The following is a 25,097-nucleotide window of genomic DNA, read 5'->3' on the forward strand; positions in this document are numbered from 1 at the left end:
TTCTTTCACATGGAAATATGAAGCCAGGAAAAATAAAATCTCCAGCCAGTGTCTATGTCAGAAATGTACCTGTCCTGGATAGAAACTGCTATGACATTATGATTTTTTTTTTTTTTTTTTTTTGTCTACTAGCAGAGGTTACTCTGCTTCCTAGCATCCCTGGGCTCTGCAGCCCCTGTATATAACCCACCCCAGCAGATCACACTGTCTGTGCCCGATTCACTGTTCCACTAGGGACTTTCTGAAACTATCCTGGGGTCTCAGGACCTCACTCTTCAGGTCTTGTGACATTTCCTCCATTCAGCCAGTTTTATTGAGCTAATGGCTTGTGCTGTCTGCTAAGCCTAGGCCAATAATCACAATGGAGTCAGGGCACAATGAGCCTAGGCGGTGTGCTCTGTCTGCATGATACATCAGAGGCAAGAGAAGCCATTTTTTATTAAGGCATATTTTAGAACAATATTTCAAAGTGACAGCACTCGTTGTATTTCAGCAATTATTTTTGTGATTTCCATGAAGCACCTTAAAAAAAAAAAAAAAAAAAACCTGGCCAGGAGGGTAGAGTAAACCACCTTGTATAGAATAATTATGACTTAGCAGACTTCTCATTGAATCTAATTTGGAAGGATATCATTTTGATCTGCTATGTGATCATGAATTAAGGTGCCATGTGCTAACATGATATCATTACAACTGTTTGTATACAGAAGTTACTACTTGGGGAAAATAACAGACTCTCAATGATACAATCCAATTTTTTTATAAAGTGTACTCAGCGCACCATTCTTTGTATGGCAATTTTTTCTTACAATATAGTTCAATTCTAAGTTCTATTGCAGGTAAGCCAGTATCCCACAATAATTCTTCTTTTGTTCTAATTTCCCATTTCTTGGATGTCTTTCTAAAATTCTCTGGCATCAGCTTCTGAAGTTAATTTCATGACAGAGGCATAGTCACATATCATAGTGTGGTGTCTGAGTCGATTATTTCCTGGTGATATGGTAATAACAATTCAGCTAGATTTATACAACTCTATAGTTTGCTTATTTATGAGTTAATAAGAACACCAGAGGATATTTGGACTTGTGCTCTTTGTTTAAAATTCATGTTTTACATGAAATAAAAAACTGAAAAATCTGGCCTGAAATAGACTATAGACAAGCTTGAATATTCTGGCAAAGCCAAAAAAATGTGCCTGTGTGAAGTCCAGAGTGGAAAGTGGGTAATTGCCTTGGCAACCAGTCAGGGTAGACAAACCCATCATTACTCAATCTGCAGGACCTTATCCACAAGAATTGTTTTTTTTTTTTTTTTCCTCCTCCAGAGGGGTTTGGTAAATTCTAGGTTCCAATTTAACTAGTGAAGGAATGACCAGGGCCCTTACTGTGTTCATGATGTTGAGGCCCACTCAGGGTGGTCTTGTTATGGCAATACTTTTTTCTGTTTTTTTTTTTTTTTTTTTTTTTTTTTTTTTAGCACTGATTTTATCATGAGGTTTCTTTTTTAAAGGAACAACCATTAACATTCCATGCAATGTTCTAAACAACGGGGCTTAGGAGGTGCTGATGTAAATGGGTGGTCTGGCTTTTGGCATCATCCTCCTAACTGGATTCAGATGAAACGTAATTTCTAAATCTTCACTGTGTCTTATATGTGATTCACTCCATTGATCCTACCATGAAAACGGGTTAATGCTGAAAGCCAGAATGTCTGTATGAGTTCCTAGAATTATTATTATTGTTTCTACAGAACGGTGACAGATTTAGAGATGTTTAGCTATTTTTCTTTTGGCTTTGTTCATGGGGAACCTTTCTTTCTTCAAACTTCGCTGTGAAGTTTTATCTGAAAATTCAAAGCTAAAAACACCCATGTCTTGCTTGATAGCTGAGCTCAGAGGCTATTGGACTTCTCATGATAGAAAGGAGCCAAGAGAGCCCAATTTTTGGAAGACAAAATTTTATTCAAATATTTCACTCCATAAGAGATGCTAAACAGCCCCAGAAAGTACATGCTATATAAAAAATAAGCAAATTTTAAAAAAATCCAGAACATCCCAGATTATCTAAGACAAGGTTTCATGGAAAATGTCTATTTATCTCCATAATATGGAGAATAGTCATAAATGAATAAAAGTGCCCCCTCTTCCAATTTTACGGAGCAGAGGGATCTTGCTAGTAAAATCATTTTTCTATCAATAATTATCTTCCATTTATATGTTCCTCTTTGCTTCTGCTCTTTCCTGGAATTCTTTGGTCTAAATGAAAGTATTTCATTCTAACCTGCCAAGAATTAATTTTCTAAACCCACTTCTTTCTCTCTACCAGCCAAGAGGTCAGAGATCTTGTTATCCATAAGCCCAGTTACGGCTTTTTTTTTTTTTTTTCTTTTTTTGTACCAGGGATTGAACTCAGGAGCACTTTACCATTGAGCCACATCCCCAGCCCTATTTTGTATTTTATTTAGAGACAGAGTCTCACTTAGCACCTTACTTTTGCCGAGGCTGGCTTTGTACTCACGATCCTCCTATCTCAGCCTCTGAAGCCACTTGGATTACAGGTGTGCCCACCACTTCCTGCCCAGTCATAGCACTTCCTTAAGATCCAAAAGTACCTCAGTGCTAACAATGTCTATCTATGTACTCAAGCTATTTCTCAATTTGGGAAAGATACTTTAATGATAAATTCTTATTTCTTTTTTCCTTTAAGAAATTTAACCCACAGAATGGTGAAAAATATCCCTCCTTCCACTCTTCAAATTACCATGCTTATCCTGTTGTGTTTCTGTCTTTCTCTTAAAAACGTTTGAGAGTTTGCAACCACATACAGAAGTGCAGAGGACAGTACAATGTCCTCCTCAAATGCTCATTACATCTTCCAATTCATACTGATAAATTTTCATCACACCACCTTGGTATCCACAATTTTCCTCTTACTCTTTCTTCCTTCATTTTAATCCTGACACCACCGTCTTTTTACTTCTAACCTCTTCTGATTTGGACCTCTAAAAACAATATTTTATTACATAAACACAAAATCATTATCACAACCAACTGAGTTAATGCTACTTTCTTAAGTTCCTAGTCCATAGTCAATTTCCTCAAAAAGTCCCCCTGCCTCCTACTATCTCTTCAATTTGTTCAAGTCAGGGTCCAAACATGATTCACTCATCCACTCATCATACTTGATTATTAGGGTTTTTAAATAATTTTTGATTTAAAACTGTCCTCCTTCCTCTTTTATTGTTTTATTGTTTTTTTTGTTTGTTTTTTGTGCCTTTGACTTGTTGACAAATTTACGTCAGTCAGGTGTGCTACATTTCTGGTTTGTTTCTCTTTGTTTTTTAAATATTTCTTCCAGTTCCTCTATTCCCAAGAGCTGAAAGTTAGGTCTAAAAGCATGATCAGATTTAGGGTCAACTCTTTTTTTTTTGAACAGTAATGCTCTGCATAGTTGACATTGGGAGATACCAGGGACATGCATGGCTTGTTGTCCTGCTTCTGGGGATGCAGAGATCCTTTGCATTCTGTTGTGAGGTTCCCTGTCAACCTTCCCCCTAATGACTGCCCACATTGGGTATTTTCTTGCGCGTGGCAAAGTGGTGACTTTTCTAATTGTATGACATTGCGGGGGCGGGTCTGTACACACAGAAACTGTCTCGGCGCCAGTGAAGCCCAGAGTAATTTGAGTGGAGGAGAAAACCGCGTGCAGGTCCTAAAGACGGTTCCGGTGAACCTTTCCCTAAATCAAGAGCACCTGGAGAACTCAAAGCGGGAACAGTACAGCGTCAACCTCACCGAGAGCCCCGCCATCATCCCGGTGTCAGGGATCACCGTGGTCAAAGCTGAAGATTTCACGCCTGTGTTCATGACCCAACCTGGGCACTACACCCGGGGAGACGGGGAGGAGCAGCGCGTGGTTATCTTTGAACAGACTCAGTACGACCTGCCCTCCATCGCCAGCCACAGCACCTATCTCAAGGACGACCAGCGCAGCACCCCGGACAGCACCTACAGCGAGGGCTTCAAAGACGGGACCACGGAGGTGAGCCAGGGCCGAGCTCCACTGTGCTCTCTCTTCTCTTTTTAGGTGGATTAAATGAATGGAAATGTGAGTTTAGGTTTTTTTTATGTGTTGGTATTCTGGAATTTTCTCTAGGTGAGTGGATGTGAGTAGAACATTGCTATTTTTTCTCGACTCTTAAATGACAGATTCTTTTAGCTTTAGTCTTAAGATTAAATATTTTTGAGGCATTAAGAAATATTCTTTCCAAGCGTAGTGGTGCACATTTGTAATCCCTGTGGCTCCAGAGGCTGAGGCAGGAAGATCATGAGTTCAAAGCCAGACTCAGCAACTTAGCAAGGCCCTGTGCAACTCAGTGAGACCCTGTCTCTAAATAAAATACAAAAAAAAAAAAAAAAAAAAAAAGGCGGTGGGGGGGGCTGGAAATGTGGTTCAGTGATTGAGTGCCCCTGGGTTCAATCCCTACCAAAAAGAAAAAATGAAATTCATCTTGCTTAGTAAAGTTTCCAACTTGACCTCCTGTAGTAGTAACCTTCCAATTGATAGGTAGCAAACGACATTGCCTGTCAATTCTTTTTTTAAAACAATGTCATTTTAAAAAACCTTGTTGGATTCAATATTCGAGGAGAAGGTGTACTATCTATAGTCCAGTTTATGTGTGTATACTTTGTATTTCATGCTGGAGACTACATTTTTTCAGGTGCCCATAGAATGTACAAGAACGATTATCTTTGCTTGCTTGTTTAAGTTCATATGTTCAGAGTACTGAGTTGGAGAGATTTGGTTTGTATACAGTTGTGTAGCCGTCTTTGGAATCACCATGTAGAAAGTTCCTTCACCCTAAAAGTTCCCTTGAACCCCCTCTCCCTCCCTTGGCACTTGGCAAATTTTTGCTAATCTGCCTTTTGTTACTATATTATTGCCTTTTCTAAAATGTCAGGTAAATAGAATGATAGAGTGTGTGTGTATAATCTTTTATGTTTCCTTCTTTCACTTAGCATAATTTTAAGTTTCACTTATGTTGCTTATATCATTTTTTAAAAATTGCTGAGTAGTATTCCATGGTAAGTGTATATCACAGTTTGTTTACCTTTGTACCAGTTGATAGATTTTGGTGGCTTCCAGTTTGGGGCTAATACGAATAATGCTGCTATGAATATTAATGTGTTTATTTTATTTTATTTGGTACAGCCATTTTTTGTATTTTATTTAGAGAAAGGGTCTCACTGAGTTGCTTAGGGCCTGGCTAAGTCACTGAGGCTGGCTTTGAACTCACGTGTGATCTTCCTGCCTCAACCTCCTACACCACAGGGATTACAGGCGTGTACCGCCATGCCCAGCTTCATGTATATCTTTTAATGTGGACAGAGGCCTGTCATGAGCAAATATCTAGGGCTAGAATTGCTGGGCCATTTGGTAAATGTACATTTAAGTTTACAAGGGACTCCCACAGTGCTTCAAAGTGATGGTACCATTTTCATTCCCATTGGCAATGTATGAGGATGCCTGTCTTCCACACTCTTTCTAAAACTTGATATGTCACTCTTTCAAACTTTAGCTATTTTAGTGATATAACATGGTATCTCATTTTGATTTGAGTCTGCATTCTCTGATTTCTGTTGAGCTGTTTCATATACTTATTTGGCCCTCCCTGTGTCTTCTTTTGTGAAGTATTTGTTCAAATTCTTTGCCCAATTTTCAAATAGGCTTATTTATGTTTCTTTCATTAGGTCGTAAGAGTTCTTTAAGTAGTGTGAATATAAGCTCTTTATCATCTTGTTTGATATCTTGTACCTTTTAGTTTCCTAAATGTCTTTCAAAGAGCAACAGTATTTAATCTGATGAAACTTACTTTGTCAATTTTGTCCTTCATAGTTGATACTTTTGGATATTGTTTAAGAAGTCTTTTCCTATCCCAATGTTACAACAAATTATTTTTTCCCTGTAGATGCCTAATAACTTTACCTCTTACATGTAGGCTTCTTATCCATTCTTAGGTAAATTTTATATTTGATATGAAGTAAGGAAAAAATGTTCTGTTTCCCCACACACACTGATAATCAGTAGTTCAGCACCGTTTGTTGAAATAATGATCTTACATCCATTTAATGGCCTTGAAATCTTCTCAGAATATCTGTTCATGGTATAATCGTGGGCCATCTCTCCAATATTTGACCTAAAATATGTAATGCATACCTTTAGTAGATCATTACCTTCTTTACCTTTAGGGAGCAGTGCGTCTGGATTTGAGATGATACTCATTGGCTTTCCAATTTTAAACATGATGGCAGAAGGGGGAAATGGGTGGTTTTTAATTTCCTAAAGAGGAGAAGCATGGTGGCAGCATGTCGAATATCTTCAGCTGGCTGCTTATTTGGGACAAAAATGTAGTTACTGGAGTTTGAGATTTCATTGCTAAATAATAACATTGAAAAATAGTAAACACTTGGTAAGGGCTGGGGTTGTGGCTCAGTGGTAGGGCACTTGCCTAGCATGTGTGAGACACTGGGCTCAATCCTCAGCACTACATAAAGATAAATAAATAAAAAATAAAAGTATTGTGTCCATCTACAACTAAAAAAATATTAAAAAAAAAAAAAACAACACTTGGTAAACACTTGTTGTGTGCTAAGCATGCATCTTAGTCTGTTTTGTGCTGTAGTAACAATGTCGGAGCCTGGGGAATTTTCAGTGAATAGAAATGCATTTGGCAAACTGTTCTGGAGGTTGAGAATTTCAAGATCAAGGAGCCACATCTCCTGAGGGCCTCCTGCTACATCATCCCATGGCAGAATGGCAGAAGGGCAAAAGGTACACATGTGTGACAGAGTGCTGAATTTTCTCTTGTAACAATCCCACTCTGGCAGTAAGAACTCACTTTCTTGGGGCCAGGGGTGTGGCTCAGTGGTAGAGTGCTCGCCTAGCATGCATGAGGCACTGGGTTCCATCCTCAGCACCACATAAAAATAAAATAAAAGTATTGTGTCCACCTACAACTAAAAAATAAACATTAAGCCAAAAAAACAAAACCCACTTTCTCAGTGACAACCCACTTCCACAACAGTTACCTTTATCCAGTCACCATGGCCGTCCTCACAACCTGTCATCTTTTAAATATCTCACCTCTCAACACTATTGCATTGGAGTTAAGTTTCAACACAGACGTTTTGGGACACATTGAAACCAGAAACCATAGCAGCATCATTCTAGGTGATGTGTACTCATTACATGGAACTTGACCCAAGCTGGCTGCTCCAGCACCCACATCTTTAACTTTCACCTCCATACTCTTGGAGAAGACTGTGTGGGACCTTCCAGTTCTCAATAGTTCCATTGCTTAAGTCAGTGACTTGCCAAATGTTTGTTTAAAATCTGGGTGTCCTTTATCTATGGCCATAGATAGTTCTTATCTTCTGGGTGGGGAGAAGAGGCTGAAAAGGTTGGCAAACAACATAAGCTCTCTGCAGTCCTGTGGGAGCTGGTGCACCCAGCCCTGCCAGCCCTGCCACTCCTGACACCAGTCATTTAGGGGCACCTGTTGTATTCTCTACAATCAGCATGACCAGAGTCAGACATGAGGAATTCCCTGTCCCTAAGAGGCTATCATATTTCTTGGGGTTTCGTGGCTTTACAACTAAACTTTTATTATCCTCATAATAAAAAAGGAAAAAAAGTCTTACAGTTAGCTTCCTGTTATGATGCTGAAAGTAATTTTAAAAAGTTTCTTTTAACTGAGCGAGGGATCTTGTAGAGTCTTTGATATTGTTGAATACTCGATTTGCCACCCCACAGTCAGGGATGCTTCTGTAGGAAAAACAAATAACTGAATCTACCACTCCATAATCCCAGGTGAGGGATTAGGTACAAGTTTATTCACCAGTGGGTTGCCACTGATGTATTTTCTCACACTTTCTAGAGACATTCTGTTAGTCACAGAAGAGTGTGTGGACATGGTCCAATGTCAACGGAAAGAAACATCATACTATTGGGGGGATGGGATATCAGTTGTGTTTGTGTTGTAGATAAAAGAGCCATGTGAAAGGAAGCTATTGTGTTCAGAGCTTTATTTTGGAGTCAATGAGAAAGCAAAGGAACTTGCCAAAAGCTAAAAATGAAGCATTTAGGTTAAGCTGCTACTCTTCTCGTCTTGGAGGTTGGAGTTTGTCTTGTAGATTGTATTTCAGCCTGATGTGAGTTAAACCAAATGATCTGTTATGATCTTGAGTCTGCTTTTTTTTTTTTTTTTGGTTGTTGTTGTTTTTGTGGCTGGTTGTAAGAGCAAGTTTGAAGTATTTTCACCAAGAAAATTTCATGAAGGAAAATTTGTCTAAAATGTAGTCCTTCTTTTAGGCAAACTAAGAACATATCTGGAACTCTTGTTGAATGAGTGAATTTCATTTTGCTGTTTGGGATGGATTCCTCTGTGTGTTTGTCTAGCAGAATTGGATCCTGTCCAGATGTAGGTGCCCTCAGAAACCGGGTACTTGGTAATCATTGTTCAAGGGATGGGATGATCAAAGTGGAGCTGGGGATGTCTTTTCAAAGAAATCACTTAGGGAAGGGGATGTTACCTGCTCTTGTAGCTGTGCTATCGTGTCCTGGGCTTCTGCTGGATACTGCTATTCTTCTGCCTTATCTATCTCCCCCCAGAAGCACTGAACTCTCTTAGGACCACCCAGGCCAATTGTTAGTGCTGATTTTCACCTTCTCAGTTGTGTATTTTTCTTGTTTCTCTACTTGTTGAGAATCCTGTTGTTCTTCTATAGAGGGCTTGCACACTGTTTAAATTTTTTTGATTTCTTAGAGATATTTGAAAAAAAATCACAGTGAGAGGACTGGGTGTGTGTGGCCAACCTAGTGCTTCTCTACCAGTATTCTATTATTCTTGCTTTAGGATCAAGAGTTAGGGCTTTGGGGCATATACTTTTGAAAATGTTCTGAAATGTAGCAAAATGCATTCTATTTGAACCATATATATATAAACAAACATCTCTGGACCCAAGCTTCTTTTTGTGCAATACTAGACTTAAAGTTTCCTCCAAAAACCTACTCTTAAAATGTGATCATGGTGATCCCTAGAGAAGGGCCTTGACTATGCTCAAGCTGTTACCACTTACTAGTGCTTAATACACATCCATAGTGCTCACTATGTACCAATCACTTTTAGTAATATTTTGTTTGCCTGTTTAGTCCCTCTAATTGGTATCCGTAGGCACTTAACAGATGGAGAAAATATCAAGTTGGCTTTATTTTATAGGAGTATCAGGTAAGAGAGCTAGAAGTTGGCCCTGGACAGTCTTGCTCTAGAACCTGTGCTTCTAACCACTCTCCTATGTTGCTACGTTATGTGCCCTCTGTGTTATTAATATTTCATGAATTCAGAGTTTGTGATATTTGTAAGAGTGTTGGAGAAAATAAAAAATGAAAGTGATATTTTATGTTTGAAGAAATAGTTTCTAACTGCAAATGCTTTGGGAACACCTGTGGACATGTGAATAACATTCAAAGCTTGAATGTATCTTCTGTTGAGAGTAGCCTTCAGGGAGGAAGTGGTATGTGAGTTCTGTAAAGAGGTGGAAACTATTTTTGTCATTCGAAAACATAATGCCCCCAATACACAACTTTCCTTTCTAAGGGGAGGCTAAAACAGAATACACTTATCATTTTTTCCTTTGGTGTACTGACCTACTTTTTTTTTTTTAATGACTTAAATTTTGCAGAAATTTCGGAGTGCTTCAGTTGGGGCTGAGGAGTACATGTATGACCAGACATCAAGGTAGGTAAACTAGAAGTTGCACCTTCATTAAGGATCCTTTAACTGTTCCTGTAAGCTACACTTTTGAACAATTTTTTCTTTGTGTACTTTTATAGAACAATCTGATTTCCTTTGCCTTCCATTCTTTGCTCTGTGCAAATGAACTTCTACATCATTATTTCCAATCTTGACAAATTACCTTCTAAAATATGGAAATGCATAGATGGTTTGTGTGTAAATTCCAAAGCACTGTGTGATTGGCTCTCAGTTCAGTCACTTGGCCTGATTTCTCTTCGTTGCCACCATTGTCAGATGGTTTGAGCAGGTCTCTTAGACCCTCCCAAGCTGTGGAAGGAGGAAGGTGGGCTGAATCCAGAGTTCTTACCCTATGTTCTGGACAGCCTGGGGGGATATTAACCTCTGCAATTATACTAAAAATTGTTTATGTTCATATATGACTATTTCTGGGAAGAGGGTTCCAAGCTTTCTTTATATGTTAAAAACATCTTTGACCTAGCTATCTAGGTGACCAGTAGCTTGTAATCAGGTCTAAATTTTTATTATTTTATGGTACTATATCATAATTGTTCTTTTGGGCAAAATATCACTGCAAATGGTTCTATTGTAACTGATTTATTTCCCATATGCTCTAAGATACATATTCTGGAATTTGCTTAACTCTTTTGCTTAAGCCTCAGATTTTTATCATATAAGAAGAGTATTATTTTTCCCCTTAGAATTCTTTCTCATTATAAAAGTTAAAGTACAAATAAAATAATATTACAGAAGTAGCTAACATAGAAGACAATAGTCTCTCCTAATCCTTGCAAATAGGCCATTTTAAGAGAGAATTTGAGAATCACCTTTGCATCCAGTCTTTTAAAAACTATGAAATGAAAGGACTGAAAAAAAAATACAGAATGGAGAGGGTCAGATGATTCAGAAAATACAGTGTTTGTAGCTGTGGCCCATCCTACAGTACAGCAGAAGCCCACCCTTCCTTCCTTCTTTCCTTCCTTTCTTCCTTCCTGGGGGTCAAACCCAGGCTCTCACACATGCCAAGCAGGCGCTCTGCCTGGGAGCCATATCCCCAGCCCAGAAGTAAATATTTCTCAGTGAACATGTTAAACAAAAAAGATTGTGGTCACATCTGTTGTGTTCATTGTAAACAATTGATATGTTCTTCAAAGTTGGAAAAAATTGGTGTTTTTGTTTTGTAAATTACATCTTTTAAACAATGTTAAGGAAACTGTTTTAAGCAAAGATCTGCAAACTTTCTCTGTGATGAACTAGATAGTACACATTTTAGATTTGTCAATCTATAGTCCTCATCACAACTAAGAACTGCAGTTGTAGATGAGAGCAGTCTTATACAATACATAATCAAATTACTGTAGGCATGTTCCAATAAAACTTTATTATGCACACAGACATTGAGCAGCTAGTGGTCCACAGATCATCATTTGAAAACCCCTGATTTAGAGTAGCTTTGTCATAAGTTCTTTTGCAGATTTCAGAACAAGAAACAAACGCAGAAAATACTCCCTATTAGAGAACTAGATTCTCAATAGAATATTTGGTTCTGGATTTTCATATTTCAAAATATTTTTTTTAGAGAGAAGAGAGAGAGAATTTTTTAATATTTATTTTTCAGTTTTCAGTGGACACAACATCTTTATTTTATTTTTATGTGGTGCTGAGGATCGAACCCAGCGTCCCACGCCTGCCAGGCGAGCGTGTTACTGCTTGAGCCACATCCCCAGCCCTTAAAATATTTTAAAGTGAAATATGCCTATTGGTAATATCTTAGCTAGATACAAAGGTCAGGCAACCTGAAATGAACAAAAGCATTCAGATTTTTGGCAAGTGGTTAGGATAAAAGTGGCAAATTCTATCAATTGTGAAGTTTTAGTTGGCATTACCTGAATGCCAACTAAGATATACCAGAGGTTCTCTGCAACAAGCTTGCCCAATTGGCCAAGCACACCCTGGACTTTCTCCCCTTCTAAACCATCTGTTTTATGGAACACTATTAGAAATGTTGTATACATTGTACCAACAATGACCTTTGGTCTGATCTCATCTCTTTTGCCATATGCTATATTTTGTCTCTATTTAAAATAGAGTAAACGTTGGTTAATATTCATACAAAATGCTCTTGATGTGGAACAGGTCAGGAAGGTAGAAATGTCCAGGGAACACATCTGACCACTGTTTTCTGTTCACAGCGGCACATTTCAATACACCCTGGAAGCCACCAAATCTCTCCGTCAGAAGCAGGGGGAGGGCCCTATGACCTACCTCAACAAAGGACAGTTCTACGCCATAACACTCAGTGAGACCGGGGACAACAAATGCTTCCGACATCCCATCAGCAAAGTCAGGGTATGGGCTACATTTTACCAAATGAAGTACAGAGAGATCAGATGAGTGAAATAGCTACCTCACAGCCTGTGGAACAGCATGGGAAGAAAATTCCAAAATAAATAATTCTAGAACAAATATGAGAGAGTTGGAGCCAGAAAACTTATTGGCTAGTTCCTCGTTTTAATCAGTAACCAATAAACCCCAGGGAAGGAGTGTGGTTGAACAGGCTTTCTGACTGTATCCAGGGAATTTTCCTTCTTTAGTTACTGCCTGGATGCTGTATATTTGTTTTCAATTGATCTTAATTTTTCAGATAAGTAACTGTAAATCAGGACATGTCTGTGGGTGAGACGAGCTGTTGCTTGATATAAGGGAGAAAGAAATTAATTCTGAGTCCCTGGGCCCTTTTCAACTTTGTTTGGAAGCCTTCTGTAGCCCAGGGCTTACTCAGGGTTCAAGGGATGAGGCCTGATCCTCACCAGGAACAACCTGGGGGAATTTTCAGTTCCTGTGTTATTAGTCCTAATTGTTGGAAATGAAACTGGATCCCTAACTCACTGCTTTGGAATCTTGCCAGTTTCTGGTATGCTCACTACTGCCAAGAAGGGTAATCCTTGGTAATCCCTCTCTACTGAAAAGGAAAATTATAGCCAAGCTCTGAAAAGAGGTTGAAGAACTTTCCCAGTCTGTTGTAAAGTAGACTTTTCTGGTCTGTTTAAAAATGCTTTATGCAGTTGTATCCATGGTGCCCAGCTCCCCTTACTTTGCCTATAGCTTCTTCTGGATAAGCTCCTGGGAATGCTAGGAGGGGAATAGCATGGCATGCTTAGAGCACAGTGCAGGCCAAGTTTACTTCCAGCACGCATGGGGCCAAGGTCTCACATAGGGGCTGAGCTGATTGTAGGTCAAAAGGTACTCAGTATGCTGTGTGCATCAGGTGAATTGGAATGCCCCACCCCTGTGGTCAAAATGATGGAGGATATACCATGACAACAACCACAGCCACAGTGAGTCATACAATAACAACGAAGAATTATTGAATATCTTTCATGTGTTGCACGACTAGTAACTCACTGAAACTAACAACATGACAAAGACACTATATTATCATAGTGTTACAGATAAGGAAACTTGGACTTTCAGGAGCTGGTAAGTGGCCAAGGTTACAGGAACCTAAGACATATCCCAGGCCACCAGACTCCTGAGCCCACCTCTCTGAATCACTAACATGTGCTGTGTTGAGCAGCCTAGGTGGGTGAAAAGCAGAGAAATATCATCCTGGTCCACCTCTGGATATTTAACCTTGACATACTCTCACATTCTTCTTCACTCTGAGAAGAAGATGACACCAGACACATTGGCTTTTCTTTTTAAAAGACTTGTAAATTCCAACTAAGAATTTAATCATATACATCCTCTTAATCTCACCATCACCATCATCCTGAAAAAATGGTGGACGATTAGTATTCTAAGGCATGACACCAGTATGGAGTACAGGGACTTTTCCAAGAATCCCACTTTGTGGAAATCATAGAAGTACTTTAAATACGAAAAATGTATTTCCTTTTCTTCTATTTTGGCTAAAATGAGAACACCTCCTTTTCTTAAAGATTTCACTCTAACTTCTAATCTAGGTAGTAAATTGGTATCTCTCAGAGTAGATTTTTCACGCCCAGCCTCTCTGGGACAGCAGAGTTTAAGGTCGAAGGAAAATACTTGTAATCTGCCAGCATTTATTTCCAAGAATAGTGTAAAATTCTGAATCAAGGCACATAAACTTGATGATAACAGTTTCAAACTGATTTTTTTTCTTTCTTACAAAAGAAATGAATTTTCATACCAAGAATGCACCATTACTTATGCTAATTTAATCTTTTGCTGGGGAAAAAATTACTTTAAATGTTATTTTTATTTTGGGCCAGAAATAAACACTAGGAAAGCCCACAATAAACTTCTAAGTATATATGAATACATTTGAGGAAGAACAAGGGCTGGCTGAGCTCAGGGCTCATCACACAGTGAACAGCTTCCCCTGCAGCCACTAATCCTTTGACACTCTTGATGCTTGTGAATTCAGATGACATGGACGCATATTTCTAAGATAGTTTTTCTAACAAGCATCTGCTGTCTTATATAGAACATGTTCGTATGTCCATTAGGAGTGAGGTGGGTTTTGAGTTGACAGTCAGCCACCAGCATGAATTTGCTGTCTATTGATATTTCTCGGGTTCCAGAGCTACAATGCTGAATAGCAGACGTTCCTGACCTTGTTGAGTTCAAAGTCAATGGGAAGACATTGCCATTGGCTGAATAATTAAGTAAATGATTACAAATGTGTCAAATACTACAAAGAAAAAGTGGTTTTTTTTGTTTGTTTTTGTTTTTTTGTGGTGCTAAGGATTAAACCCAGGGCCTTGTACACACAGGGCATGTGCTCTTCCACTAAGCCACATCCCCAGCCCAAAAAAAGTTCTGAAGGAAAGAGAGTCAATGAGTTTTTCTTTTGAAATAGTCAGAAAGTGTCTAAGAAGTACTTTGGATATGGGATGAGAGGAGAAGAATTCCTGGCACTGTAGTTTCAGTGTTTTGTTTGTTTGTTTTGGTACCGTGTTTATTTTGTTTATTTTTGGTGCTATCTTCCATTTCATAAATGACAGTGAATTTATGGGTGTTTAGTTTAATGAGGCTGCTTGTAACTTAGAACCAAAAGAGGTTTTGGATTTTTATTTCTTCAAGATATAATCAGTTTCTCGAGCTTATTTTTCAAGTACCTCCCTGTTAAATTTAAATAGATAACATATTTGCCCTTGTTTTTTTGTTTTGTTTTGTTTTTGGTACTGGGAATTGCACCCAGGGTGCTTAAGTACTAAGCCACATCCCCAGCCCTTTGTTTAAATGTTTTATTTAGAGTCAGGGTCTCACTGAGTTGCTTAGGGCCTCACTAAGTTGCAGAGGCTGGCTTTGAACTCGTAATCCTCCTGCCTCAGCCTCCCAAGCCTACCACCGTGCGTAGCTGCCCTTGCATTTTTCAGCATATGGAATATCTGAAGTTTAACTCTGTGCATCAGTAGGAATTCATCTTTCAGCATTCCCCTCGTTTCCTTAGTATTTCTCTCATTACCTCCCCTACTCCAGCCCAGGCACTAAATTAGGCCAGAAGTGGATGTTGCTTCCTGACCAATGGTCCCAAATTCTGTTTTGGGATATAAAATTTCAAAAGTATATAGAATTCTCTTTTTTTCCTTTGTGTGGTTCTCATTTTCCAATTTTTTCTTTTTTAAGTAAGCACATTTAAAACAAAACCATCCATACAGCTGAACTCGTCTGGGTTCTTCTTGCTTAAGAAACATACCTGTGCTAGAACTTCTGCAACAGGGGACCGTCTAAGGCAACAGAAGCACTGGGCAGAGAGTAACCTCTCCACTCTCCCCTCTGCAGAGTGTGGTGATGGTGGTCTTCAGCGAAGACAAAAACCGAGACGAACAGCTGAAGTACTGGAAGTACTGGCACTCACGGCAGCACACAGCGAAGCAGAGGGTCCTCGACATTGGTACGTTGGTTCTGACCTCCTTCGGGTCTTGAAACACTAAACTTTGTGATGCCAAGAGGAGGCCCAGCACTGGGATCACAGCGAGGACCTGTAGCTTTTGTGCCATGCCAAGCACCAATCTATAGCCCTCCCCCGTGTTAGTACAGTTAGCACAATCAGCCTTAGAAATTAAGAGCCAAGCATTTCTCTCCCCTGAAGGTCAACCATGGCTTGGATAATAACAGCAGCACATCAGATTTGGAAGAACCATGTGGGTATCTAAAACACATTTTCATGCCCTCCTTGTTTGAGTCTAGGCAATCAGCAGGTTAGATAAGCTCTTGTTCCTATTCCCCTGGACATGATGAAGATCAAGCCTATGGCGCTCTAAGGCCCTTGGCAAAGTTTTAAGCAAGATCTAGAGTCTGGTGCTCTGTGCAGAGTTCCTTCCACATCCCACACACCTAGTGCAGGTAGTACTTGGTGGTCAGGCTAATGACCACTAAAGAGACCTTCTCTGCCAAGGAAAGAAGGAATATATGTGCCAAGTTCATTGTCTGGAGTCTGTACACTCCTAAATATAATGTCTGTTCTCTGGAGACCATAGACCCCTGGACAGTGTCATCATCCAGGGTCCATATAGAAAGATAGAGCCCATGCCAAGAAGCTCAGTGGAAGGAATTCATTGCCAAGGTTGGAGAGGCTGAAGGCACAGTGAGGCAATCCTGCTATTACCTGTTGGGCTGGAGAATCAAAGGGAGGTGGTGGTGGGCGTTGGGGAGCCACCCAGCAGGAGCTGGGACCACAGAGGGAGCAGTTTCCCATTAGGAGGCGGAGCCACAGAGGAATCACTGCCAGAGACTTTCAGTGCCAAGAGGGAAGAGAAGAAATGCCCTGGCTTCCCTTGTCTGCCAGTCTCCTGACAGTGCTTCTCATAGACCACATTTCACCCAAAGCCAGAGGGCATAAGGCCTTAAAAAATGCAATTTTTAGGAATTGACTTCTGAGATACAGAGCCAAGTAGGGGAAGTCAAAGCATGGATTTCAAAGGTCTCCAAAAGTGATTGAAAACACAGCCAATAATGCAAGCATTTGTAAGTATTTTAACATTTTAGTTACATGCTATTTCCATAAGAAAGAAATCTTTTCTCATATTCCAGGCTTCATTGCTCCATTTTGAAAACCACGGGGCTACAGTCCCCATGAGTGTAGGCACAGAGAAGGTTTCCACTGTGCTGGGCATCAGAAGGCTGAGCTGCTAGAAGGATACTTCCTTTGATTTCATGCATAATGTATTGAAGGACTTTTCACACCTCCCCTCTCAATCTTGCTAGAACCCCTTGACCAATGGCAGAGGTTGGTTAGTGACTAGGTTAAGGTTAGAGACTCAACATAGAACATATTGAAACTAATTATTGGTTTTTCCTATAAAATAGTAAAGCCACTCCTACCTCTCATCAAACACACACACACACACACACACACACACACACACGTGTGATAACTAGTCAAACATATTAATCTTATGCCTAAGGAAACAGGTCTATAGAGGCTCCCTGACCTACTGTCTCATGTGACTTGTCCTCAGTAATTAGTACAAATGCTGGAATAAAAATAGTCTTCCTGCCCTGGGTCCATATATTAAATCTAAGACTGAGATAGGGGTTTGGGGAACTTGCCTTAGCCTGCTTTGTAACTAGTCTGCATAAAGCAGAGGAACGATTTTATTTTATTTGAAAAGTTAGCCTTATAATTATTACCCAAGAAAACGAGAGGAGCAATTAAATAGAAATTTGGGCTAAGTTCAAGTAAGGCAAATAATAAAAAACATTTTACTGGCATACCTGTTGATTCAACGTTGATATTGTAACAGAGTTTAGTTTTCTTAGTCCAGGATGATTTTTCAGCTCTGGTAACCCTTCAAATCTTCTTTTTTCTCTCCTTTATCACCTCTCATCTTCCTTAAGACTTTTCTCCCTCATACCCATGTACATGTGTGAAAGCACACACATGCACATGGACAGAACACATGCTTTTTCTCTGAAATCTGTGACTTTTAATGAGGAACATCATGAGAAACTGGACTACTTGCTTCCCACCAGAGACCAAGGTACAAAGCCAGTTCCTTGAATTCAATTGGTGCAAATGTTTTCTGTGCATGAATGTTTTCTGTCCATCCTTAACCTCAACTTTACAGCTGCTCACAGGGTGAGAAAACGTGCAAAACCATCACTGAATTTCTTATAAAAGTCAAGCCAAGTATCCCTCTGCCAGGATTGTAAACATGTTTCTAATACAAAAGAGAACTGATGTTGAGAGGCCCTGTACCTGGGTACTGTGTGCCATCATCCATGGGAACTCAAGTGTGGGAGGAAGAACGGCACTAAGGCACCCCCCCCTACTCTACCAGGAGTCTGGCAGAGGATTATCAATGCCTGCTATAAGTGTGCAGGAAGACCAGAGAGCACATGTACCATACATGAGCCAATTTTGATTGACAGCCTTCTAATGGCCAAAAAAAGGAAGGAAAGAGTTTGAAATTATTTAATGAAACTCTTTTTTAAAAAAACTTCCACGAGGCTGGAAATTGAAGTCAGGGCTCAGAAATCATAATTACCATATCTCCTCTGGTGTCTGTGGTCAGCAAATTCAACTGAGCCATCTAGGTGGTGACCTTGAAGTTGGAATTAGAGTCCAATTTGGGGCCTTTCCTCATCTCCCACACCTAATCCTCCGAGCAGCCCTTGGTATGCTAGCTAGGCTTTGACTGCCAAGCCCTGGGGGAGTCCTGTTTTTGGTTCCCTGCAAAAGAGAGCAGGGTTCTGAGGCCCAGGGCAGAGGGAGAGCTTGGAGCTGGGTCTCCAGGTTCCTGTGGCTTGAGTGGAGATTCCAGGGTACTGTCTCCTCACTTATTCCCCTCTGCCTGGGTTGCTGTTCACACTGATACTTACATGGCCTCTTCCCTCATTTTTTGCCAAGCCTTGTCACCAAGGTATTCCCTGTCACCTACATACCCTCTTCACTCTCTAGCTCCATTATCTTTAACTTCAGGGCACTTATCACCACCTGACGTGTTATTTATTTATGTTCATATTTCTTCTAGTTTTGCTTCCTGCTACATGGTAAGCTCCATGAGTGCAGAGCTTTCTGTTTTGTCCCTTGCTCTAGTCTCAGTTCTTAGCATAGCACCTGCAACATGCTGAGTGTTGGGCAGTATTTCAAGAATGAATGAATAAATAAATGAATGGATGAATGTGGGCAGGAAACTCTGATTATGCTGGCAAAGGATGGGCCTGAAGGAATGAACTATACCTTAGTAACAGCTACCATTGCCTACTGTGTTTCAGGCTCTAGAAGCATCATCCATTAGCATTTTCCTCCTCCATCCTCAAAACAACCATGATGGGGTTTAAAAGCTGAGATGGTGAGGGGTAAGAATTTTACCCAAGATTCCACTCTTGGTAGATAGGGTGGAAACCCAAGAATGCCAGAGTTTGGTCTCCTCTCTCAACCATATATCACTTTTGTATCTGAGCCCCTAGCTAGCTCCTGACACCCCAGGCAAGTGTTATATGCAGAGGGTCTAAAGACATTCATTAATTGATGTCCTGCCTTTTGCCTTTACCTTCCAACACTGAGAACATTTTACAATCTGGGTGGTGAAACTGTTAGCTGCTACTCATTCTGCAATTTCCAAAAAGCTAGTTCAGATATGTGGTTCTTAAAGTATTTGGGGGTGGGGAAAGAAACATGAGTAATTATCTCTGATAAAAGTAAAACAAACAAAGCCAGGCCCAAGTGAATTCTGCTGCTTTTCAAAACACACAAGCAAAGTTCTCCATGGCTCACAAGTTCTTTCTTGTAAGCTTCTTGAATAATAGCAATTACTCAGGGTCATAAATAAGTTCATATTCTGCAGCCCAAGGGACATTCCTGTGCCAATTATACCTCCTATGTGGAAAAGCCACTTAATTTTATTTGTTGTTTGTCTCTGAGTATAACAGCCCCATTATATTGAGACATGGAGTTAATGATGAGCCCATGTTTATTAACACCAGTTTGAGAAAATGCATCATTCATTCTGCAAGCATTTATTGAGCACCTTCTGTGTGCCAGGCCCTTTGTTAGGCACTGGTGAGTAAAGTGGGATTAGCACAGTCTTTCTCTCAAGCTGCTCAAATCCAGAGGTAAAAAAGATGAACAGCTAAAATGTCAAATGGTAAGAGGCAGCATAGAGGAACTCTTCCCAGAGAAGATGTTTCTGGAAGGATATAAAAGGCATTTGAGGTCCAAAAGGTAGGGGAGCAGTGGTGCTACAAGCCGAGGAAGTAGCACACGCTGGGTAAAATGATCAAGACAAAAAAATAAAATAAAATAAAAATGAGATTGGAAAATTGTTTCAAGTCTAATAAAACAGTTAGCAAAATTGGAGGGACATGAACTACCATGCATACTAGTGAGAATTCATTGAGCCATGCAGAGCTGGGGAAGGAAGGAAGTCCCAAATAAATGAGATTGGGAAAAGGCTTGCTTTTTGGGAAAGGAAAACACAGCTTTGCTGATTGTGTGGGTGTGGAACCCAAAGGAAAGGGGCTGGAGACCTCAGAGTGACAAGGATGTGAAGCCTAGATGGAACTTGTTGGTCTCCAGCTCTGAAAGGACCCCTGTGTCGAGCTCTCTTTATGCAGCACAGGCTGAAGTCTTTGGGGCCAATGCTGGCTGGCTGTGCCCAGGAGGGCCATACACTTGGATGGCTCCTGATGTTAGAAGGTCATTGCCACTTCTATCCTGTTGGCAAACCTCAGAGCTGCAGGTTAAACATGAGGGTCATGGTGGTTCAGCTCCTTTGCAAACACTAACTCTAGCATCTTTGTAGAGGAACATCACTGAGCCAGATATTGAGGGTAAATAACCTCAGATCTTCTTGTCCTCTGTTGCTTTCACACTGTCTTGGCTCCACAAAGTCTTGTTTTGTGGCTTTGTAGGGGGATATAGGAGTGTGCATGCATGCACTTATAGTCCACATTGACGTTTAACATGTTTTTTTCTATTATTGAACAAAGTAGACTTTGAGATTCAGGGATACATAAGAAAGGAAACATAGACATTGTACCTACATATTGCCACTTCTCTAAATGGTTGTGGTACATTTGTGCCCCTGTCCTCCCAGAACTCCTGTAAGGACAGATGGTGGAAAATATGAGGGGTAACAGACAAACAGAATACTGTGATGAAATTTCTATTTAATGAGTTGTAGTACCAAATTTTGGAGGCTCTGGATAATCTTTGATGTATGGCAGAACTGTAATGGGATGATCTTGTATTTTAGAGAGGGGATTCTGGGCCAGCCAGGGGGAGGGGATGCAGTCGAGTAGAGACTGGCAACCGGGATGCCAGTGACAGCCAGAGGAAGGATCAATATGCAGAGGCGTGAATTGTGAAGGGGTAAATACAAAGTTACAGCAGAACGAGGGACGAACCATAGGAAGGGCAGACACTTGTTGACTGGCTGGCTATGGGGATAAAGGAGAAAGGCCATGAAAGGAAAACACAGTTTTGCTGATTGGGTGGGTGTGGCACCCAAAGGGGAGGGGCTGGGTCCTGGGGGAGTAGAAGTGGACCAGGTCCTGAGCTCAGTGGGGCATCTGTTGATTTTGAAGCCCCCTCCACACCTGGAGCAAGATGGCAGCCCTAGACTCATTTGCATGGTGGAATTACCCAGTTGGGCCCAGCATATGAGCCATCTGAAAAATATTTGAAATGAATTACCAATCAAATTAAGACCTGGATTAGATATCAAATCTATTCGGTGAATCATTCCAACACCACTCTCTGGGGGTGGGCATTTTTCAATTTGTTACTTTTCAAGTGGGGAAGGCAAATTAGAAGGGGCTCAACAACTAATATTAACTTCACAGAGTGAAAGCCAGAAGCTATGACAGTTAATTTGTTAACATTTATATATCATTTCTCCCTTCTGAACACAATTCAGAATTCCCTCACTACTTTATGATGCAGATGTTCCAAAATAATACACATCATAGTATGTGCAATTACAGAATTACCTGATTACCCATTGGGATTAATGAGACTGATTCCACCAGTACATTATTATTTTTCACTTATAGCTCATGTTACCAAAATTGGTAAAATTTTGTAGCTAATTGTGAAACCAGTGGTATGCCCTTTGTTTAATCTCTGACTTTAATTTTGGTTCACCGTAATCTTGCCTGTATCAGGATGTATTAGTTATTTGGTTACATTAATTCTTTAATTTTCCATGGTACTTAGCTGACAATTAACTTCATTTTCAGTTATTAGCATGTCATTATAGGATTTTTGTCTGCACCTTAATACAAATGTGTTTATTAAGAGCCATTTTAATATTGTGCATTGTTGATAGTAGTTTTATATTAAAGTAATACTTTCCCTGAAGACTTAAGTTCCAATGATAAAATTTTCCAAGTTTACTTCTCCATGTGTCTCCTTGAGAGTCCAGAAAGACTTTGGAAAGATTCTCAAACAAGAGCTCAGATGACTGTAGTGAGACCTTGAACTTCTTTCTCTTCTGGAGTCCTGCTCTCCTCTCAAGGAATTGTGATTCAAATTAAGCAGCACAGTTTTCCTGAGATATCTAGAGGCAGCTGGCTTTCTGAGCGACCTTCATTCCTTCCTGCAGTTTTTATAGGCAGTTCTGGGCTGGGCTCCTCTGAGACCTGTGCAGAAAAGTAGGAGGTGGGAGATTTGAGGTTGTGTGTGGGAAGAGGCAACTATGGTCTTTTTGGAGGTCAGGTGGCCAGATTGTCAAGGAGTATGAATTCATGGCCCAACAGGCCTGGGTGACAAGAAAGAGTCCTCAGCAGTCCACTACTCTATCACACGGGTTTTCTACCCTTCCATTAAGCTTAGTTCTCAGGGGGCCTGCACTAGCCCCAGACTTCCACACACTTGCTCTCTCCCTGCAGAATGGAAAACGTGGGTCTTTTCTCCTTTAAAAATAACTCAATGGCTGGACGCGGTGGCACATGCCTGTAATCCCAGCAGCTCTGGAGGCTGAGGCAGGAGGAGGTTGAGTTCAGCAACATAGTGAGGCTCTAAGCAATGAAGTGACATCCTGTCTCTAAATAAAATATAAAAAAGGGATGGGGATGTGGTTCAGTGGTTAAACACCCCTGGGTTCAATCCCTGGTACCAAAAATAAAAGATAAAAATAACTCAAGCAAATGGAATTTTATCTTCTGATATTTTTCTAGGCTATTTCCATACTTCTTAATAGACAGGATAGATATTTGATAAAAAGCAAGACAACAAGAGCCCCCAACTTCAAAAATGAACTCTGAAGCCTGATGAGAGTTCAGGCTACGAGCCAGATAGCAAAGCTGTGTCCCTTCTTCCCCTGCAGAATCAGGCAGCTCGGCACCAGGAGCTCCCAGATTCTTCCCTCTCTCACCAGCTCTCACTGTTATCACCTTCACATGCAGCATGAGATGTGCTCTGTTTTATAGGGAGGCATGGAAGCCACAGTTACCAAAAATTCCTTTTCATCTTCAACTTTGGTTAGAAAGCACTTACGCGATAAAAGCATGGTAGGGTATGAAGGTTAAGTATTTCAAAGCATTGTAAAATGCAAGTGTTCTTTAAAGTTTAACATTTGTTCAGGCAGAATAATAATAATTTTCAGTAATAACTGAGCCAGTTATTGCATGCATGTCTTAGTATGAATCTGAGAAACTGATTCTGTTGAGGCCAACACCTGTGTAAAAAGAATCATTTCCCTGTCAGAGTGAGTGACTAGGGTGGCCCTAGGGTTCCCCCTATTTCCCTTCAGAGAAGGGCTGGAGTCTATAATCACCCAGAGTTTTGGAATCACACACCAGTTCCTAGTCCCCGGGGTCCCTCTTGAGTTATTGCTGGGTCTTCCTCTTTGCTACACTTCTGCCCCTCATCCTAAGCTATTATTCAGGTCTTTCTAGTGTGATCTGTCTTTTATTAAAATTTCTTCAAGTCACATCTATAGGAGTCTTTTCACCCCTTTCTATGTTTTCCTAGTAACTTTGACCCGTCCTTTGTTCTTCTCTAGGACTCTCAGGCCTAGAACAACCCCCTCTCTTCCCTCCTCCATCTGGAAGACATCTCCCACCTTGAGACCTTGTTCCCTTGTCCCCCCTCTGGGTGAGATCATTCTGGTCTTCCCAGGTAGAGTCACTGCTTCCTCATGGGCTCGGGTTTGTATCTAAGCACTGGCGAGTTGCCATGTTTCACTTGGTTTATCAGTTTAATTCTTTCCAGCCACTGGGTCCAACTTTTTGAATAGAAGAAGAATTTCTTTTTAAACTTCTATATACCCAGCACCTGATACAGAACTGGGCATAGAGCAGGTAGTTGTTCAACCAGTGTTTAGTGGCTGATGAATAAAGTGCTCTGGGCAGTTTTATATTTAGGTGACAGTTATGGTAAATATGCCTATTTAACCAGGAAATCTGGCTGGTGTTGAATTCTCCCCTTTCACACAGAAAGACTTGTTTTAGGTAGCATTTTTCTGGATGCAAATTGTGCTTTTGGTACTTTATTTTGATAAAACTTCAGCAACTCTTAAGATTTAATTTCTAGCACAGAAACATAATGTATATACTAATAAGCGAGAAGAGTTTTCTTTTTTTTAAATCTTAACTAGAAATCATTACTATTTGCCTGAAGCAAACAAATGAGAAATTGTTAAAAAACAAACTTAAAAAAATTTGGAAATTAAAAATTACAATTAATGTAGCCTTCTATAAACATTTTCCTTTATTATTCTTTTTTGGTAAGGAGTTTTCCTACTCCTGGAAATATTAGGGCCCTGAGTGTTTAACCAGAAGGAATGTTTCAGAGAGTACTGAAGCATGGAATGGATGCTTGAAGCCCTCTTTAAAATTGCTTTATTGAGAGGGCTGAACTGCCCCATAGAGATACTGGTTTAGATGGTGAGATTTCAAAACTAAAGCACACATACACACACACTGACATGATAGACCCACCATGTGTAGTTCTGTCAAATGCTATATTTCCTATCTTCTTTTTTTTAACATTTACCAGACATTGCGTTGTTTTCCCCCTGATGGACCTTTTTCTATATTCATAGTTATTACACTGTGTTTTCATCATATAATTGGTATTTTTAAATTTGATTTCTTTTTTATTTTTATTTTTTATTTTGGCTTGGAACCTAATTATTATTTTTTTTCAGAGATGCATTTAATGATAAACCTCAGTTATCATGATAGCCTATATTTTTAAATCATTGCATTGACCTAAAATTGACACACACACACACACACACAAAAAAAAACCCCTGAAGATACAGCCTGATAGTTTTGTGAGAATAAGATGATCCCTGAACAAAAGTATAGAGTTAGTATTTTTATCTAACCTTCAGCACTTTCTGGAA

General features: G+C 40.0%; 1 protein-coding gene across 2 annotated transcripts in view; it reads left to right on the top strand.

The window, feature by feature from the left end:
• The window catches only part of Grhl2 (grainyhead like transcription factor 2), a 103,042-nt gene that overhangs the window by 8,941 nt on the left and 69,004 nt on the right, over positions 1 to 25,097 (top strand). For both annotated transcript variants that reach the window (XM_076836030.1, XM_076836029.1), the window contains exons 3-6: positions 3,647 to 4,040; positions 9,740 to 9,795; positions 12,003 to 12,159; positions 15,580 to 15,691. In XM_076836030.1, coding sequence (XP_076692145.1) covers positions 3,647 to 4,040; positions 9,740 to 9,795; positions 12,003 to 12,159; positions 15,580 to 15,691 — 719 coding nt within the window. The remainder of the gene's footprint in view (positions 1 to 3,646; positions 4,041 to 9,739; positions 9,796 to 12,002; positions 12,160 to 15,579; positions 15,692 to 25,097) is intronic.

Source organism: Callospermophilus lateralis, chromosome 16 (genome assembly GCF_048772815.1).
Source record: "Callospermophilus lateralis isolate mCalLat2 chromosome 16, mCalLat2.hap1, whole genome shotgun sequence".
NCBI classification, from domain to species: domain Eukaryota; kingdom Metazoa; phylum Chordata; class Mammalia; order Rodentia; family Sciuridae; genus Callospermophilus; species Callospermophilus lateralis.